The sequence below is a fragment of the Triturus cristatus genome, chromosome 12 (assembly GCF_964204655.1).
Source record: "Triturus cristatus chromosome 12, aTriCri1.1, whole genome shotgun sequence".
NCBI classification, from domain to species: domain Eukaryota; kingdom Metazoa; phylum Chordata; class Amphibia; order Caudata; family Salamandridae; genus Triturus; species Triturus cristatus.
The window spans coordinates 205,433,670-205,452,894 of NC_140595.1; the positions used below are offsets into that span (position 1 = coordinate 205,433,670).

General features: G+C 48.5%; 2 protein-coding genes across 7 annotated transcripts in view; one reads left to right on the plus strand and one right to left on the minus strand.

Moving 5' to 3' along the window:
- The window catches only part of LOC146773073 (uncharacterized), a 682,875-nt gene that overhangs the window by 480,803 nt on the left and 182,847 nt on the right, over positions 1-19,225 (minus strand). For 2 of the 5 annotated variants that reach the window (XM_085638325.1, XM_085638326.1), the window contains exon 3: positions 13,429-13,530. The exons of the other annotated variants lie outside the window; for them this stretch is intronic. Coding sequence is in view for 1 of the 2 variants with exons in the window: in XM_085638326.1 (XP_085494452.1) it covers positions 13,429-13,510 (82 nt within the window). In the remaining variant the exon portion in view is untranslated. The remainder of the gene's footprint in view (positions 1-13,428; positions 13,531-19,225) is intronic. 5 annotated transcript variants of the gene reach the window in all.
- Positions 1-19,225, plus strand: part of PARD6A (par-6 family cell polarity regulator alpha) — a 283,775-nt gene that overhangs the window by 2,219 nt on the left and 262,331 nt on the right. The window lies entirely within an intron of this gene.

Genomic DNA, 19,225 nt, shown 5'->3' on the forward strand with positions numbered 1-19,225 from the left:
GATATACCGGAATCGTCACCATTGGAGGATCGCTTACTAGACGGGCCCCTCAGTTCGAAGGCAATATCTCTAACTTATAAGAAGTTGAGCAATAATCTGCCGGACACCTTTCCGAAGTTCAGGGAGAGGTGGCAGGCTGACATTGGCCCCCTGGATGACGAGTACTGGCAGGCAGCACTTATGTCCCCCCGAGAAGCGGCTATCACGCAGAGATTTAGGCTGATTCAACTTAGGATACTCCATCGATCATACATTACAGGGAAAGCTTTGGCAAGAATAGGAGCTAGACCTGACGACCTTTGTATTAAGGGATGTGGCGGGCAGGCTACATTTTACCATACCTTATGGAATTGCCCTCAGATATATACCTTTTGGGAGGGAGCTTCAGACCACATGCGCAAAGCTTTGGGGATGGACATAGTATTAACACCGCAACTGGGATTGTTGAACATATGGGGAGAGACTGATCTGACGGAAGTTGAACAGCAGTTCACCACACTGGGCTTCACTCTGGTGAAACGAGAGCTGGCCAGAGGGTGGGGGGAGTGGGCCTGCCAATCGCCACTAAGTGGGCGAAAGAAATGGACAGATGTATGTTGGCAGAAACCGAGGTGTTCAAGGCTAGGGGATGTCCCAAGAAATGGGATAGGAAATGGTCACATTGGAATAAATATCGGGGGGATCTATGTGTGTCGCCTGTTGTCGAAATGGAGATGCATAGGCAGGTGGGTTCTGCAGGAAATGTTTAATATTAACAAAGGAATTAAATGTCTGCTCGACTGTATGTTGATAATTTTGAACATGTCGTCCAATCATGAATGTATTGCTATGACTGAAACCAATAAACAAAGTATAAAAAAAAACAATCCACTTTGAAAACCAACCACAGATTCACTTACCCTTGCATTCCACCCAGACCAGTGAACCATCCCTTCAGACCCTGAAACCATTCCCCTGAAGCCGCCAGTTATCAAATCACTTCCTCCATCCTTTCAACCAGATCTTACTAAGAGACACTCAACCATTCAATGACACTTGTAGACCATCAGCTGTGACCCTTCGGCCACCGAGCAGACCTCCACTCCAGTCAAATAATTCATCTGCATGCTCAACCTGACCACACAGTGTTGGCCTCTTGATCATAAACTCAGTTCCTAGCCATTGACCCATACTTCACATCCATCTGCTTAAACTCACCCAGATCTCCAGCTCTCCACCGAGTCCCTCAGTCATCAAAAGAAGCCTCAAACTTTCACTGACATCCCCAACCAGCAACCCTCCAAAACTGTCTAGCTATATGGAAAATTGACTCCTCCAGCCCACCAGATACCCCCACCAGCCCTCTCACCAAGACGCTGTCCTCAGCCACCCATGCCGATAATCTCCCTTCAGTCTTCAATACAGACAGACCTGTAGACACAACCATGCAGAGCGAGCCGGGGGTATCCTTGTGAGTGCCCTGCCTCATCCTGCCTGAGCCTTACCTGAGACTTTCAACAGTGTTCCCTTCATCTGAGAGTGGAGGCGTCCAGCCCTGCTGGCTGAGGCTACCTGCCATGTTGTCATAGTATGCAGGCGTGGAGTCACCGCTCTCACAGGCTGACACCGAGCACTATCATTGGTCATAAAGCCATGAAATGTTTACACTCTTTATACTGTAGAGAGGGAGGGAGCAGCAGCAGTAACAAATGTATTTTTTCACCTGTTATAGTCCTGTATGCAGACTGACACGCCAGCGCACATAAGCGTTTAATAACACAGTTTACATACTACGTTGCGTTATAAAGTAATGGAGTAACAAGTTGTTGACAGTGAACAGAATCTGAGGAGGATCCCACATTGTGTAGCAAACATTTGGCGTTAAAAAGTGTCCATGAATTAAACTACAGTATAATACCACTTGAGCAAATTCATAAAACTGACTTACACTAGTGTAAACTAGACATGCCTGTGACAACAGACTCATGTGAATGGTTCACAAACAACGCTCTTTGGTTACTGTTTCATTAACACTGCTTTTGAGAACTATACACACAACTTAGCGTGCGCATTTCTACAGTTCCAAAATCTGCCACATTTCGGGTGGAACATTTGATAGATTCTTGCTTTCTATTGTAAATGATTTTCATTATCTTACCTCGCTTCCATACAAACTCTCGGTCTGTGGTACTTAATAAGTAGATCATTCACGTTAAACTATGGAGTGCTGAAAATATAGTGCAATTCATTCACAGTTTTTTGGGAATCACAGACAAGTTACGAGTGAGTGGCAGGTCATCTTTCCTGACATACTCGGACACTCCCCTGCACGCCCCGGTGATCTGGCTCAACTTGTCTTGAAATCTAGACCTGCATATGCCACGCAGGTGTGAGCTGACTGCACAGGCGTATATTGTTGAAACTGCACCTTTTTAATATTTGGTGAATCGCACAAAGTTACAAAGGCCAAGACCTTTATGATTCGGGCCCTGTGGTGTCAGAAAATGCCCTGCAGTGCAAGAGTTTAGCGCTCTTCGAGCCGCTGACGTTGCTCTGCTGGACACTTAAACAGATGGGTACGTCTGGGCGGTTAACTCAGCTCCCGGAGTATGCAGAGTTTTCCGCACTCCGCGGAGTTCCGAAAAACCCTGCTCCGCACAGCAGAGTTTTTTTCCTTGTTCGCCAACGTCAAGTTGGTGAGCGCAAGTGCGGAAAATCCACTTTCCAGCGAGATTTTCCCCGTTCGCGATCGTCAACATCAAGTTAAGCGCAAGCGTGGCATATCAACCTTCTGGCAAAATTTCTCAACCTGGGCGATCAGATTTCTCATTGTGAGTGGTCGCGTAAGCTCGCGACCGCTCCTGCTGAGAAACTATCCGTTTGCGTTGAGAAAGCTGCCGCTGGAGTAAAAATCTACTTGAGCGGCAGAAAGGAAACTGCGCCTGCTTGGGCTGTGCAGAGTTTTTTTGCACTTCTAAGAGTTCCGCGTACTCCGCCCAGGCTTACAGATGAGGCGTTAGACTCAGGCAGCACGTGCCCCCCCCCAGGACAGTGTGAGGGAGGACATTTTATATCGTCCAACTTATGCTTCTCCGCATTGCCCTGCATGGGGCTATAATGTGCCCCTTAGTGGAAATATTGATAATGCACCCAGTCTCTCTTTCTTATAATATTATCATATACTTTATCAAAATGTTAGTATGCTGGTTTATGCTGAAAATTGACTCCCGAAAAAGTTCCTGTGAGGTCCTTGGGACGTCACTTCCGCTTTATGTAAGGCAGGGGTGAAATCTCACAGCTCATTTTTGAACTGGATTCTGTGTCTGAGCCCTGTCGGAGCCGATCTCTGCTGGCTGACTCCTGTGGGAATCCGAGGCGCTTGTGGGCCCACTGCGGAAGCACAGACTCTGGCGGCGGTGTGTGACTGTCCCCCTCGCTGTGTGGACGACGCGGAGGGGCGGTAGACACAGGTTGCGAGTCATTTGGTACTGAACTCGCTTGGGGCGGCATCCTACCTCTCCCCCCCGGATTGCCCTGATGGACTGGCCCCTCGCGGAGGTGGACTGACTGGTGCGGGCTCCATGCGCAAGAGTTGCCTGCTTTGATGGTGGTGGACAGCTTCGGGAGTGCGGTTGGAGGTCCTGTCCTAGCTGTCCCGGCGGAGTCGCCTGATCTGTGGTGACCGCTTGTGGGCAGGTGGGGTTCCCACGGGGGGTCCGTGTGGGGGCTGAGCCCTGGGACCACCTGTGTGAGTCGCTGGATACTCGAGATATGCTGCTGCATCGAGGGGGACGTGTGGAGGCGCAGGGTGCTGGAGGACCTGCACATGTTGCTGACTGGCCCCCGGGTTGCACTCTCTGGGTGGCACCATCATCTTTCAGCCCCCTGAATGCGGCCGGAGAGGGACGGAAGCCGACCCCTGGACTCTACTGGCATGTTCACCCCTGAGACCGAGGACAGCGGCCTAGAGCGCGGATTTCCACTTGGGACGTTCTCTGCCCTGGCTGTCCTGTTGGGGGAGTCGGCGACACCACTTGAGCGCCAGTGGGACTGATGACGACTTGTGGCTGGTGGAGGTTGGTGTGGCCCCGGACAGACAACTGAGATGGGCCGTATGTCGCGGAGAAGGGGGTTCACTGCCCTCCAAGTGGAAGACGACGAGGAAGTCGAGACGCGACGCTCTGGAGCGGAGGCTCCTGGTGGCCCTACTTTGGCAGACATAATGCAGGCTATCATTGCCTCCCGGGAGGCCCTCGAAACAAAGATAGACACTATTGGGGTGGATCTCGCTTTGCTTAAGGACGATCATAAGAAGCTGAAGGATCGGGTGAAAGCGACTGAGAGGACATTGGAGGAGGTACCAGACAGGGTGTCCGCCTTGCAGCACTCCCTGAAGGAGATGGAGGGCAGAGTCCGGGTCTTGGAGCTACTGGCAGAGGAAAGTGAAGGGCGCTCTCGCAGAAATAATATCCGCTTAGTGGGGATTCCAGAGCACGCGGAAGGAGATGATGCTGTCAGCTACTTGGAGGGCTGGCTCTGCTCGGAGGTGGCCCCGGAGGGGCTATCTACATTTTTTGCCCTTGAAAGAACCCACAGGCCTCCTAAACCGGGAGCACCCCGAGGCCGATGGTGGCACGATTGCTGCACTACCGAGACAGGGACCACCTCCTGCAGTGAGCTCGAGAGAAGCAACACTTGCAAATAGACAACTCCAGGGTGATGCTTTTCCCAGACTACACCAGGGAAGTCCAGAGACAACGTGCTTCCTTTGTTGCTCTCAAGCGGAAATTGCGACAACTCCGCATTCCTTATGCAATGCTCTTCCCGGCGCGGCTGCAGGTGGTGGATGGTTCCGGCACGCTCTTTTTCACCACCCACAGGATGCGTGGCAATGGCTGGAGACCAGGCAGGCGAGATCGGGGCGGAGTTCACCAACGAACAATGCAGAGCGTCGATCCCCTGATGTTGCAAGTCCGTCGAGGACTCTCACGCCACTGGACCGTCGTCTGGAACGAGACAGAGCTGTGTAGGCAGTGGTGGCGATCAGCCAGGGTGGAATCAGCCCGGCTTCTGCGTCCTCTAGCCGAGTGCTGGGGGGTTCTGGGTCATCTCCAGCTGGAAGCACGAATGGTGATTCTGGGACTGAATTACCGGAGATCACGCCACAGACGGTAGATTTATTTGGCTGAAGCTGGAATTTGCTGGCGGGGAGTTACACCCTTGCAATACAGCCCGGGTTTGACTGTTGGGGGGTCTGCCTTGAGGAAAGAGGAAAGCTGGCACTAATGGCTCACTGTTACAGGGGCTCCCAGGGGGCTGTTGTTGGCTCTTTAACGCGTGGCGAGTGCCGTGGGGGAGCTTTTGGTCCCATGGGGTCGGCGCATGTCAAACTACCCATTTTGGCACAGTTGATGGTTCTTTCAGCTTGGATGGGGGCTAGTTTCAGGGTACCTATCCTGAGGAGTGGGAGTTGGGGTGCAGGGAGGGGGGGAGAGGGTGGGACCAAGCATGTCGCCATGGAGAGTAGGGGAAGTAGCATTCTCTTCACTGCGTCATGGCTACCACCGTAGGTCTTAAATGTCTCTCTTGGAACATTAGGGGGATGCATACCATGACTCGCCGTCACAAAATTCATGCTTACCTTGTGAGGCGTGGGATGCAGATAGCACAGTTGCAGGAAACACACTTGAAAAAACAGGAGGGACTGACTTTGCAGCGAAGGTGGCGGGGGCAGGTGTTCTGTACCACATATTCAGCTTATGGCGAGGCACACTGGTTTGGGTCAGGGCGGGGGTACCGTTTCAGTGTACTGGACAGGTGATTGACCCTGAAGGTCGCTATTTTGTGGTGACAGGGTGCCTTGACGGCAGGGACATTGTGCTGGGGAGTATATATGTCCCCAACACAGATCAGGCTTCCTTTATCGCGCACCTCTCTGGGAAGTTGGATCCCTTATTGACTGGCTCAGTGCTCCTGGGTGGAGACTTCAATTGCATCACAGATGTCTCCCTAGATCGCTCTCATCCCCCGCTTGCGGATTCCCCGATCCATAGGCTGGCTGCGGTGCGGCGGGATTGGCAGCAACAGTGGGGGTTGACAGATACTTGGAGGGCGCACCACCCGTTTGACAGGGACTATTCTTATTTCTCATTGTTGCATGACCTGCATGTGCGGTTAGTTCTTAGATCCTTAGTTCCCCGGATGTCCACGGGGGGATGACGCATAGTGAATACTTAGCCAGGACATCGTCTGATCATGACCCACTCTTGACAATTTTACACTGGCTGCGAGATCGCCCTGCCATCCCCACTTGGCGGCTCCGACCTGACACTCTAGAAGACCAAGTGTTCCGTACTACTATTGGGTCGGCCATCGACGACTACTTTAGGGCTAACGCGGCATCTTCGATGTTGGTCGAATGGGATGCCTTTAAGTCGGTAGTCAGGGGGCGCTGCATAGGGGAGGACGTGCTTTTTTTTTTTTTTTTTTTATATCTGTTTTTTATTGATTTTACACAACCAATCAAATAAACAACGAAACATGATACAATATCATAAGCATACGTGGCATAATGTCATACAGTCTCAGACAGCATAGTAGAATACACAGTTACGGTGTCGAAGCATCATGTGAGCAATTTTAACCTTAGTAAGTAAATTTCCTGTTGCTAACCAATGCGAGTGCTGCCAGCTTTCGGTCCCTCATCCCGTGCCCAACTACAGCCTACCCTGAGTACTCGAAGCTATCAACGCACATTACAATGCCGATAACCCAAACAAAATATAAAGAAAAAACTGTAACCCCCCCGCCCTCCCCTCCCCGCATGTCCGGCACCAGTAGCACTAGTAGCCTGTACACACTCCCGCTATTGGACACATGCGCAGTCCAGTCCCACGGCTGACTTAGTAGGGGAGGACGTGCTTAAGGCATAACAGAAGGTGCGTGAATTGGAGAGGGAGCACCCGGAGCGTCCGGACCGCCAGGTGGGGTTGCTTGAAGCTCGAGAAAAAACTTGCAGTGCAAATAGAGAGATTGCGATGCTTCAATTTTAAGGCCTACACGGATAAGGCACATGTGGAACGTGATAAGGCTGGGGCGTTGCTGGCCTGGTTGGCCAATCCGGCGCGCAGGGGGACAATGATAATGGAATTGAGAGGCCAGGGGGATGAGGTGTTGTACACCCAAAAGGGTATCAACGACTGTTTCCTACAGTATTATACCGAGTTATACCGGAGCAGGCTGGGACCTGGACTCCCGGGTGATGAAGAGTTTCTGTCACAGGCTGAGCTACCTCGTCTTGAGGCTGAGGATGCAGAAGTTCTTGTTCGGGACATTGAGGCGGCAGCGCCATAAAGCATATGGCCAGAAACAAAACGCCGGGCACTGATGGGCTTCCCGTTGAATTTTATGCGGCCTACGCAGACGTTTTGACTCCCTGTTTGGTGGCTCTCTACAATAATGCGCGTCAGGAGGGTGCCCTCCCTACCTCCACCCACGAGGCCCTCATAGTCCCCCTCCTCAAGCCGGGAAAACCTGCCTGGGACCGCTCCTCGTACAGGCCCTTAGCGATGCTTAATCTTGACTACAAGATTTTAAGGCGATTTCTGGCTAGTCGTTTGATGCCCCATATGACGAAACTGATCCATACGGACCAGGCCGGATTGATTCCTTCTCGGAATACCGCGATGAATGTGCGTCGCCTTCTGCGTATTTTGGGGTCCGACTCCTATGACAAGGAAGAGGCCTGCATTTTCGCGGTCGATATTGAAAAGGCCTTTGATATCTTGGAGTGGCCCTATCTTTTTAACGTCCTGCTGGAATTTGGTTTGGGTGACTGCTTTGCACAGTGGACGGAGCTGCTCTACAGTGCTTCCACTGCCAGGGTGAGGACGGGGGGCTTGATTTCTGCTGCCTGCACAGTCGCTCGTGGGACAAGGCAGGGGTGCCCGTTTTCCCCTTTATTATTTGCCCTGGCGATGGAGCCCATGGCTGCTCACGCCCGGTCGGGGCAGTATTTCCCTGGACTTTTGGTGGAGGGGCAATTGCAGCATATAGCACTATATGCGGACGATCTCCTCATGTTCCTGCCGGACACTGGAGATGCCCTACGGGGTGCGAGGGCCCTACTGGAGACCTTGGGGAGGGTGGTGGGACTCCGGGTGAATTGGACAAAGTCGTGTCTGTTTCCTGTTAGACCTGACAGGGTAGACCGTCCGAGGGCAGGAGATGTTCCGTGGGAAGGTCAGTGTTTGCCGTACTTGGGGACTCGAATCTATCATGATCCAGGAGATCTTTTGGAGGGTAATGTGGGGCGGGCGGTCCGCGGAGCGAGGGCCTACTTTGATTTTTGGGAGAATCTTCCCCTGTCGGTTGCGGGCAGGGTTGCATTGGTGAAGATGGTCATCCTGCCCAGGTTTCTCTACTATTTTGGGACGCTTCCTGTTTGGATCCCGGGTAAACTTTTTGCCCAGCTCAATACTTTGATTACGGGATTTATTTGGGGAGCTGGGAGGCGGAGGGTAGCTTTGACCACTCTACAGAGGCCCAGGGAGGAGGGAGGCCTCGCACTGCCTGACTTGGAGGCCTATTATCATGCTGCGCAGCGTCAATGGTTTACGAAGTGGGTGGCGGGCCATATTCGGCTGCCCGGAGGAACAGGGTGGGTCGGACCCGAGTTGGCGCCACTTGTCCTGTGTGCTCTTACGGGCCCCGCTGAGAGGTGTCTTACTGCAGCCGGATTTACGCATGGTGAGCCAGTGTTGGTCATGCCTGGCCAGGAGGGCACACGTCAAGACTCCGTATGCGCCTGAGATCCCGCTGAGGATGTGTGAGGCGTTGCCCCACGGGGGGGATTGGAGTCAGTTGCTGGCCTGGGAAGAGGCGGTGTTTACGGCGCTAGGTGACCTCTATGAGGATGGTAACCGTCTCCCTTTTAATGACCTTAGGGAGCGACATGATCTCCCGCGGGGGGGATTTTCTCTTCCACGCGGCCCTGACAGCGGCTATCAGAAAGCACTGGGGAGGGGGACTATTGGAGCCAGATATGTCTCTCGCTTGTCAATATGTGGTGATGGCCGCGGGTACCTTTAAACCAGTGACCTGCCTCTACCGCCGAATCACCAGAGATCTGCGGCAGCCCCTGGCGGCGTTGCGCCTCAAGTGGGAGGCAGATCTGGGGGAGCCCATTGCAGACAAACCTTGGGAGATGATTGTGGAGCAGCCGTGGAAATGTTTTCGGAATGCACGCTTACAGCTCATTCAATTCTATGTTTTCCATAGGGCCTACCTTACGCCTGGTAAAATTGCTGAATACTTTGGGGTGGCGACCACTTGTCCCCGGTTTGCCCAGGTTGGGGCGAGTTTTCTTTACATGTTTTGGGAATGCCCATGGGTGGGAGACTTCTGGAGAGGAGTGATGGCTGTCCTGCTGGCTGTGACGGAGAGGGAGATAGCTGTGACTCCAGGGGTCTGCTTGTTGCATTGGTTCCCACACACTGCCAAGACTAAGATTACCAGCAAGTTCATTGACCTAGGGTTGGTCTTAGCTAAGAGAGACCTTACTTCCCACTGGAAAGCGAGACAGGGGCCTAGCCTAGTGCGATGGAATAATGAGCTGGTGAAATGGGCAGAAAGCGAGGGGAACTATAGGCTCTGTATGGCCTGGGCATGGGTGGCACTCCTGGAACTGGCCAAGCGTCCGGCTATGGATAATGAGGGTACCCTTGATGGGAGGGATGTGGAGCGGGCCCCTTGAACGACCTTTCCCGCCTGTGGGAGTAAAATGGGCACTGGGGCCCCTGCGAGCACGATAAGAGGCTTCCCCCTGTGTGTCTCCGACCCCCATACTGCCCCGACCTCTGAGGTAGGGAGTCTGATAGCTGGTACGGGAGACTTGTTTGCCTTTCTGAATGCCACAGTAACTAGTGACATGCTTGGTTGGGGTGGGGGGGCTCTGTTGGGGGTGTTTTGGGTGTGGGAGGGGAGGGAGAGGATCAGGGTTTTTTTTTGTAGTTTCATAACATTGGACTGGGTCAAGCATGCTGACGGACTGAGCTGCATCACGAGTACCTGGTAGGGGGCTGGATGCGACTTTGTGCCCTGCTTGTCATGTTATCTATAGTACTGTATGCTGACGTTCTTCCTTGCGCATTCCGAGGGCTACAGGATTGAATGTATGTTTTCTGAAACTCAATAAAAATCTGTTTAAAAATAAATAAATAGAGTCAGCCTGCCCTGGTGATGTGCATGTGCAGAGGCCAATGTAAGTGATGTGTGTTTACTGTGGGTAAGAGTACAAGCAACAACGATCTTTAGCATACATGCAAACATTCCAAAACTGGAAAGTGGGAGATTTTGTAAAAAAAAAAAAAATTGTGGAAATGTATTTTCTCTATTGACTTATATTGAAGCAGAGGCAGTATCAGGTGGGCAACAGCTAAAAAGAAGTCATTTTTGGCTTAAAAAATCGTGAGTCTTCCTCCTGAATCGGGTCTATTGGCATGTATGCTGTTGTCCTATTTCTATACCCATGCATCCATGTGACTAGTACTTCCGTACAGCGGTCACGTTTCACAACCCTGCTGGTGTACACCACACCGTGTCTTAAGTGTTTGAAATACAACACATTTCTTATAGTTCCTGCCAGTAACTCGTATAGAGGGCCTGCTTTAGGGCTTGTGGCGCCCGGTGCGACAATCTTCTTTGGGGCCCCCATTACCTCCTCCTCAGATTCCCTCACTATCACCTGGCAAAAGTGCCCCTCATCTCTCCATAGCCCCTCTCTCAAATACATTTTATTTGTTTTAAAGCGATGGTAACGGCTGGCTTTACTAATCCACTCAGCTACACACATAAAATAAAAATGTGTTCTTTGCAGCAGGCATATTAACCCTCTGTGCTACTTTATGGTACGTCAAAACTTCCACTTTACAAAATTCTGATCTCTCTCTCTCACAAGAGTTATCTTGACATTTTTATTGCTGCCTGAAATCTGGATGCACAAGAATCCCCGCAGCAGGTGCCTTTGAATCGTAAGTTACTGCTAAACACAGCGCCTCCCTCCCCCCGCGGTCAGTGCCCCCCCTGCAGATCAGCGCCCAGTGCAGCCGCACCAGTAGCACCGCCCTAAAGGCGGCCCTGCTCGTAACGATGTGGGCTAGTTCGCCGCTTAACCAGGCATTTTTTGAAGGATTAATGTGTTTTAGTTACTTATAGTTCATTTTCAAACAGAAGTATTTAATCTCTCAAAATTAGCAAACAATGAATTTCTTTATGCTCGGTAGGGGCAGAGTGTAGTATGTAGTATTCGGTATCGCGCGCCGTGGTAGAGTGTTAGGCGCGCGATGCCTCCAGGTGTTATGTATTGGTATTCTTTCAAATGTAGCTCGGGGCATGGCGTTCAGAGTCAAGTAATGGTGCTTGTTATATGAGTGGCTGTCTCACCCTCTGGTTTGCCATGTGAGCATCTTTCCTTCAGCCTTTCCGACTCTCCAAAGGCTAGTCTGACCAGTGATGGGTTTCCCTAGCCCTTCTGGCCTTTCAGATTTGAGCCCAACGCGTGACTGTCTGTTTTACAACCTTAGCACATGTTCGGAGGGGAAGTAACTTGTGACTTGCAGCATCCAGGCTCTCCGTCAATGGCCGACATGGAACGGTCTCTGACCCACTCACTGGCCTTTCAGAGACACCGGTTGTTTAGGAAACTCCCTAATGTCAAGTCCGACATAAAACACAAACCATGTATTGTCAAAGGGAATCCATGGTTACAAATGACAGTGCATCACTGATCGTTTTAAAGAAGAAGGCGGCTACATCAAAACGACAAACACATACAAGTTGGCGCACAGAGTTAAGCTCAGGTCATTGGTAGTCGTGTTTCTCCTGGAGCTTGCAGTGATTGGCTAATTTATAGAGACAGTCAGCAGATAAATCAGCCAGCCACGTCTCGCGTGATTAGAAAATAGTACTCTTGACCGGATCTAATTTTACTAACATTGGCGTGACTGAATTTTCAAGCTTGAGGCCTTTATCGGGTCACCCTGGGACAGTCACGGTTCAGATGAAGCCTGAGACTAAAGGGTGCATGGGCAGTTTGGCAGATGGGCCGCTACACTGCTGTTTGTAAATGCAGCACTTTGAAATGTGATAACATTTAAATGATGAGTTTTATGGCATCATTATACACATAAAGTTAACTCTTCAGTTACATTTTCTCCAATTTCAAAGTTTTGCATTTACACACTGTAGTCATCTTGCTCCCAGGGGCTGGTAGACAGTGTCATATTTATAACTGAAAAATACAGCCAATTTTTTTAAGTGGGAGAAATTTAAAGTGCTAAAAAAGTTCAATATTGTGAAAAAAAATTTGCAGAACATTTTTCTGCACTTGAAATTTCTCCCATTAAAAAAATGGTTGTATGTTCTATTTGAATCTGCATTTTGGACTGTAACAGACATGGAGGTGAACAGAACTATATGTTAGGCTAACTATGGGGAGATGGCGGGGATCCAGTAGTGTGCTCCTGGGGGACCCTGTCGAGACTTTTTGCTTGTAGCCATCTGGGAAGGCCGCAGGAATGCTAATGGTTATGATTGTAATGCATATTTCCTCTCCAACTACTTCTCTATGATGCCCATGAGGCTGTTTGTATGGCTTTTTCAGAAAACCAATAAAAGTCTGTTTAAAAAAAAAAATGGTTGTATGTTTGTGTTATACATTTAACGGTGCCACATATGGTGAAAGGTATTTCCTGTGCCACAAGTATACATGACACAGACTCTCATTCACCCATACACATATATCCCATTCATATGCACACATGTTCATACATCCTCAAAGACCACACTCTCACTGACACACATGCTAGCCCTGTTGTAGTGCCCCTTCATTGTATTTTTTCAAACCATAGTTTCTGGCTCTATGGACATTAGGCTTAAAGTCAATAAAGCTGGGAGTGGGGGTGTCTGGTAACACTGCGCGAGTGGCTTGGCCTTTGGTCGGTCACAATGATTTTCAATGATCAGAAGTAGCTCTCAGTGCAGAAAAGGTTGGAGTCCCCTGGCCTAGACATAAGAACACCGTATTACAAGTGCAACTAAATGCAAACTTTTAACGCTAAATTACAATATTTGGGGATCCTTAATTTACCCCAAAATATTCAAAGACTCTACTTTTAATAGTAAAATAATCTCCTGAACAATATCCCCAAATTGTTTGCCGAGTCTGAAACCTTGGCAGAACTTAATAATGACTGAGCACATAGAACCCCACCACAGAGAATGACTGGACTTTTTACCGTGCACAGTCATCTTTTACTTGTAGAAGTACAAAGACAAAGTCCTTCTGCCTATAAAGGTTCGTAACTAGAGGGACTTACAATAGAAGTGAAACGCAATTTTGCCATAACCTGATTGTGTATAGATCCTTTGACAGCATCTAGCAGCAAATACCTGAATGGAAATTCCTCTTTCCATTTCTCTTATCCATCGCTCTTCTTCTGTTGCTCTTGATAATGTTGAAGAAGCACTTCATCACGCAGAAAGAAGGGATGTCTGGAGATAAAGGAAATGAGATTGCTGGAGCTTGGCTGGGTAAATGGGATGCTACAGTCGTTTTTTAAGAAGATTGAGAATAAAGAGACTTGATTCAAGACCTGCTTAATAGATCTGAAATTTTGTTATACTGAATATTAGATTGATGGTCATTGAGTGGAGTGCCGGGTCATATTATATTGTTTAAAAGTGTAGGATGTTGTTTTCTAGGGGGGTTTAAGGGTATTGAGCCTCAGATCCGTGGCACCCTGAGAACAAAACAAAACTATCACCCAATTGTAGGATAGGTGCAGTCAATACTGCCCCATACCCGTTGTGCTTATATATCTTGGAGGAGTTTCTGTGGATTATAGTTTGGCTCAATCGCTTCCCAGGTCTGCCTGTTTGTTATTTCTTATGTTTATTAGGAATTGGATGGCTGGGTTTAGGACAACCGAGTCATTTTTACAGATACTGGGCTCTGTGAGGTTACAGTACTAATTGGGGTGTGAGGTACAGGGAATTGGCATGGGAGTGGTTTGTACGGTAACTTGGGTGGGATGCCGGGGTTTGACTGTCTCTCATTCCACACAAAATAGTTTCACAGGGTCACTTGTGGCAGTGGAGTATCTGCTGTGGATAGTCTTCTAGTACTCTTTTAGAATGCCAGGGTAATCAAAGGGGTTGTGAAACGCCACAGAATGTGTTCTTTGGTGCACAAGCAAAATGTGCCCCTTTAATGTTTCTTGAGACACACTTAAACAAGCATTGGGATAGCCAATAGGTCTCGCCTTTGGGACCTTATAAGTGTTTAGCCATGCAACAGTTGCATAACTAAATATTTATAAGGTCCCAAAAGCGAGACCTATTGGCTATGCAAAGCGGCCACACGGCCGCGAAAGTGAAAGTGATCGCAATCGCGATCAAACATCAAAGCGGTCGTGCGGCAGTGAAAGTGAAAGTAATGGCGGTAAAGCGTGGCGCGCGCGATCACGATCAAACATCAAAGCGGTCTTGCCGCCGCGAAAGTGAAAGTAATGGCGGTAAAGCGCGGCGCGCACGCCCGCGCACATGCACTGTAGCTCTAGGCTGGCCTGGTAGCACTTTTTGGAGCCCTCTCAATAAGTCTCGCCAGACCAGCGCATGCGCTGGGTCAGGCGAGACCTAATAAAGGAATATGTGAAGGACATGGAGGGGTCAGGTCAACTGTTCATCTTTACCATCCACAATGATGTGGGTACTGATCTGGAACAACTGTGGAGTTCCAGGGCAGCAAAACGAGATGTTTTAGGTTAAAAGTTGGAAATAAATCATTGTACGGAGCACATGGCACTGCTGAGATTGGTTACCACTAAATATACATCCCTGACAATGATAGTCTAAAGTTTAATCTAAATTATTTGGATCTAGTGAAATTTGTTTTTAATCTTAACAATTGTACTAAATGTTATATTGAATGACAGTAACACACTGGGCGCTGTCTTCTCCACATGGTCACAGAATGTACACAGACAATTGAGGAATAGATGGCAAGAGTGCAGTGATAAGTAATCATGATCGACAGCTTTGCGCCTGGATATTGATTCAGAGAACATACATATGACTATACAATACAGCAGCCCCTACAGTACCCCCCTTACAACAGTTTAATACCCCTAAATTGCATCTTGTTGCTCCAGATGTTCATGTGTTTTTTGGGGGCATCCTCGTGATTTATAAATTGGCACTTCCAGTGCCATACAATTCTCCATGCCTCGTGTCTTGTCTGTCATTGTAACAACTGCGTTGTAACTCACTGCGTGGTAATAGCACCCATTGTAATGTTTTATATTCTTCTGATAAGTATGAATGTTTGTTTGCACCTGTTGGTATCATGAATTCTCTTCTGCTTTGCTCTTAGCACACCATGCATCCAGTAGACAGGATGCTGCCCCGTTGCATATTTGGTAATCATCGATTATATAACATAGCGCAAATGCATACATACTATACAGCAATCCCCCCCTTTTTTTTTAATTTTCTTTCCTTTTTTTTGCACACTCTAAACCCCCTATGACAGACAAAGTGATGCTGCGTGAAGAATGCATGACAAATGTGTTTGGGGTGAAGAGGGAACTAGAGCAGGAGCTACTGGGACTGGATTGAGAGCAGGCGGACATGAACACAAAGACTGACCTGGAGCCCTTACACAACAGGTGGGAGAGGTCTGGAGTAAATCAGAAAAATACGTGCACGAGACATACAGACAGAGGATGTTTGGCGAAGGGGCCAAAGATGGGAGGATGCTGGTCTGGCTGCTACGGCAGGAACCCCCCGGAAATGCTTAGCCTCAATCTGAGAGGGGACACGGGAAATGAGATTATAGACAGACACAGAATAAACAGTGCCTGCGTGGAGTACATCACCTCTGGGTTTGCAGGGGCAGCCAGAGTGACGGAGGAGATACTCGAAGAGTATCTAAAGTATGCGAGATTGCAGGGCCTAACTGCGAACCAGCGCCAACAACTCGACGTGCCGCTGGAACTAACAGAATTGCGGAAAGCGCTCAATACCCTACCACGGGGAAAAACCCCAGGAGCAGATGGCTTCCCAGCGGAAATGTAACAACTGATGTCGTCTCAGCTACTGGAACGCCTACTGGACATTTATCTTGAGGCGCTGGAGATGGGAGTGCTGGCCCGAAGAATATGTAAGGCAGTGATAGTGCTAATTCCAAAGGCAAGTTGAGACCCCGCTAATCTGGCTTCCTATAAACCACCGTCCATGCGCAATATGGATGTTAAATTGCCTTTTAAAGTGCTGGCAAATAGGCTGCTCAAGGAAGTTGCTTCCCTCATTCACCCAGACCAGACAGGGTTTATACCTGGAAGAAGTACGATGTCTAATTTTCGAAGACTCAGCCATGTGATGCCTTCACTGACAGGCTCCCCCAGTCCTACCACAATGGCCGTGTTGGACCGCCGAAGGGCGTTCAACACGGTGGGATGACAATATATCTTGGAAAGTTCTGTGACATATGGGGTTTTGCCCCAACTACATCATGCAGCTGTTATACACAGACCGAGTGGCCAGGGCCCGCACAGGCAGCGTGGTATCAGTTGCGTTGAGTCTGGGCAGAGGGACCAGGCAGGGGTGCCCCCTCTTCCTGGATTATTCATGCTGGCAATGGAACTGCTTGAATGTTGAATGCGTGAGAGGCTGAGACCTTGGGGTATCCACCTAGGTGGTCAGAACAATGTGGTGTCCCTAATGCGGTCAATGTTCTACTCTACATGAGTGACCCGGCAGAGGCGATGAAGGAGTTGTACGACTTTGCAGTAGTGTCAGGTTTGCTTACTAACAAAATAAAAAGTAGCCTGACCCTCCTGGGGTGGTTGGAACAACAGGGAGAGATTGTCCCATTGGGCTTGGAACCGTGGTGGGAGTCTGACGGATTCCGATTTCCGCATATGGAATGTACGAACAATGACAGCACATTATGACTTGAATGTAGGAGCATTGCTCAGGGGGCTCAAGAACTCTGTGGAGTTCTGGGTTAGGCTGCTGCTGTTGCTAACGGGCAGTGTGTTGGTTGCGAACATGGTGTTCCTACCTCAATGCCTGTACATGGTGCAAAATGTCATGTGCCCAATCCCAATGGTAACATTCCGTCAACTTAACCAGATGCTCAGCCGACTGGTCTGGGGCGGGAAAAGGTGTCAAGTGAAGCTGGAGACTCAATTCCCCTTTAATGGAGGGGGCACTGGGAGTTCCAGACTGTTTCTATACTGCGTGGTGATGCAGCTGCAGCACGCCGTCAGCTGGTTTCCAGATGAACCCAACTGTGAGCAGAATCTACTGGCTGAGGCCAGCAGGGCATACTCACTCTGGGAGCTTTACCTAATGGGTTGAGGAGTCCCTTGAGATCTATTCTACCTGATAAGGCAGCTGGTGGCATCTGGCCCAGAGTGGTTGTTAGCACTTTTTGTTTAATTTTTGCACTGCAACCGTCACCCTACCATTTGTTTCACTACTGGGACAACTGAGTGACCACCATTACCATCAGAGTGGTTGGTCCTCTCAGCTCAGTCCTGAATTCCCAGATGATGATAAGCCACCTTTGGTGGGTGATGGGAATTATAGCTTTCTTTTGTCACTCACGGTAGTCAATTTGGAGGTTTCATTTGTCTAGGGTGTTAGAGTTGTGTATATTTGGATCGTCAGACCCTCAGTATTTGTTGTAAAACAGACAGTACAGATGTGCCTTCTGGGTATCCTTAAGAAATGGAGGAAACGAAAAATGGGAAAGCACATGGTGGTGCTTGGTTTAATGCTAGCTAAATGTAGAATTGCAATACACTGGGCAGCACCAAAGGTCCCCACAGGTGCAGACTTTGAAATAGGATTTACTGGAATTGGTACTTGCGGACGCCAAGCACATGAACCAAATAAGACAATAAGGTTGCTTTTACCTTTTCTTACTAAATTATACAATTAGATAAAAAATGGTGAATCAATATCTACAAATTTTGAGGAAGCGGTTGTGGTCTGCTTTCTTAAGAAAGATAAGGATCCAACCGCTGCTGGTTCATACAGGCCTCTAAGTCTTTTAAATATAGACTCTAACATTTTTATGAAAATTTGGGCAGTAAGGTTGACTCTGATTGCACAACAGGTGGTTCATATAGATCAGTCAGGTTTTATTCGGAATAGATCTATGGCCTCTAATACATATTTTTTGACAAAAACCATCGATTACCTGTCAACAAGGTTAAGGCAGCAGTTTTAATGCTTGATGCAGAAAAAGCATTTGACCTTGTTGACTGGCAGGCTTTGTTTTTTATATTATCTAAGTTCGGCTTGTCTGAACGTCTGGTCAAAATGATAAGAGATGTGTTCTCAGGCTCAGAGGTGAGAATCTTGATTAACAGAGAATCAGCGGGTATAGTCAAGATTCGACGTGGGACTAAACAGGGATGCCCGCTATCCCCCCTTTTATTTGCACTTTTTATAGATCCCTTGGCAATTAAAATCCGCAATAATCTCCAGATATTGCCTCCAATAGCGGCTATGCCAAAAATGAAATTATTTCCAGAGGATGTTATTTTATATTTATCAGTAGAACCATCTAATATCTTAAATGCATTCAAGGAAGTAGAAGAGTATACACAAATAGGTGGGTATAGACTAAATCAAGCAAAGACGGAGGTGCTTTGGTTCAATGCCCCATCAGTGTCGCTGCCTTTTCTTCCTCAGCAGAATTAATCTAATCCTATTAGATATTTAGGTTTATATGTAAATTGTCATTATGATCTTCTTTATAGGCAAAATTATGGAAACACCCTGGAAAAAACTAAGAGGCTATTAGGTAGATGGTCTCTTCTTCCTTTAACTTTAATAGGCCGTGTATCATTGGTCAGAATGTCTATCTTGCCATTATTTGTATTTTTATTAATTCATCTTCGGATCAAAATCCCTAAATCATATTTCTCGGAAGTACATGCATTAATTCGGAATTTTATATGGGCACAGAAACAGCCTAGAACCTCTTTAGCAATTTTGCAACTAGATACGTCTCAGAGGGGGATTGCCCTCCCTAATCTCGAGGTTTATTACCAGGCTGCTTTATTGAATTTATTGGTTCAACTCCCATTGGCAGCATAAAAAAGTGAGAATTTTTTATTAAAAAAGTATGGTGCAGGAGAGTGCGATCCAATTGGCCGTTTTTCACGTTTTC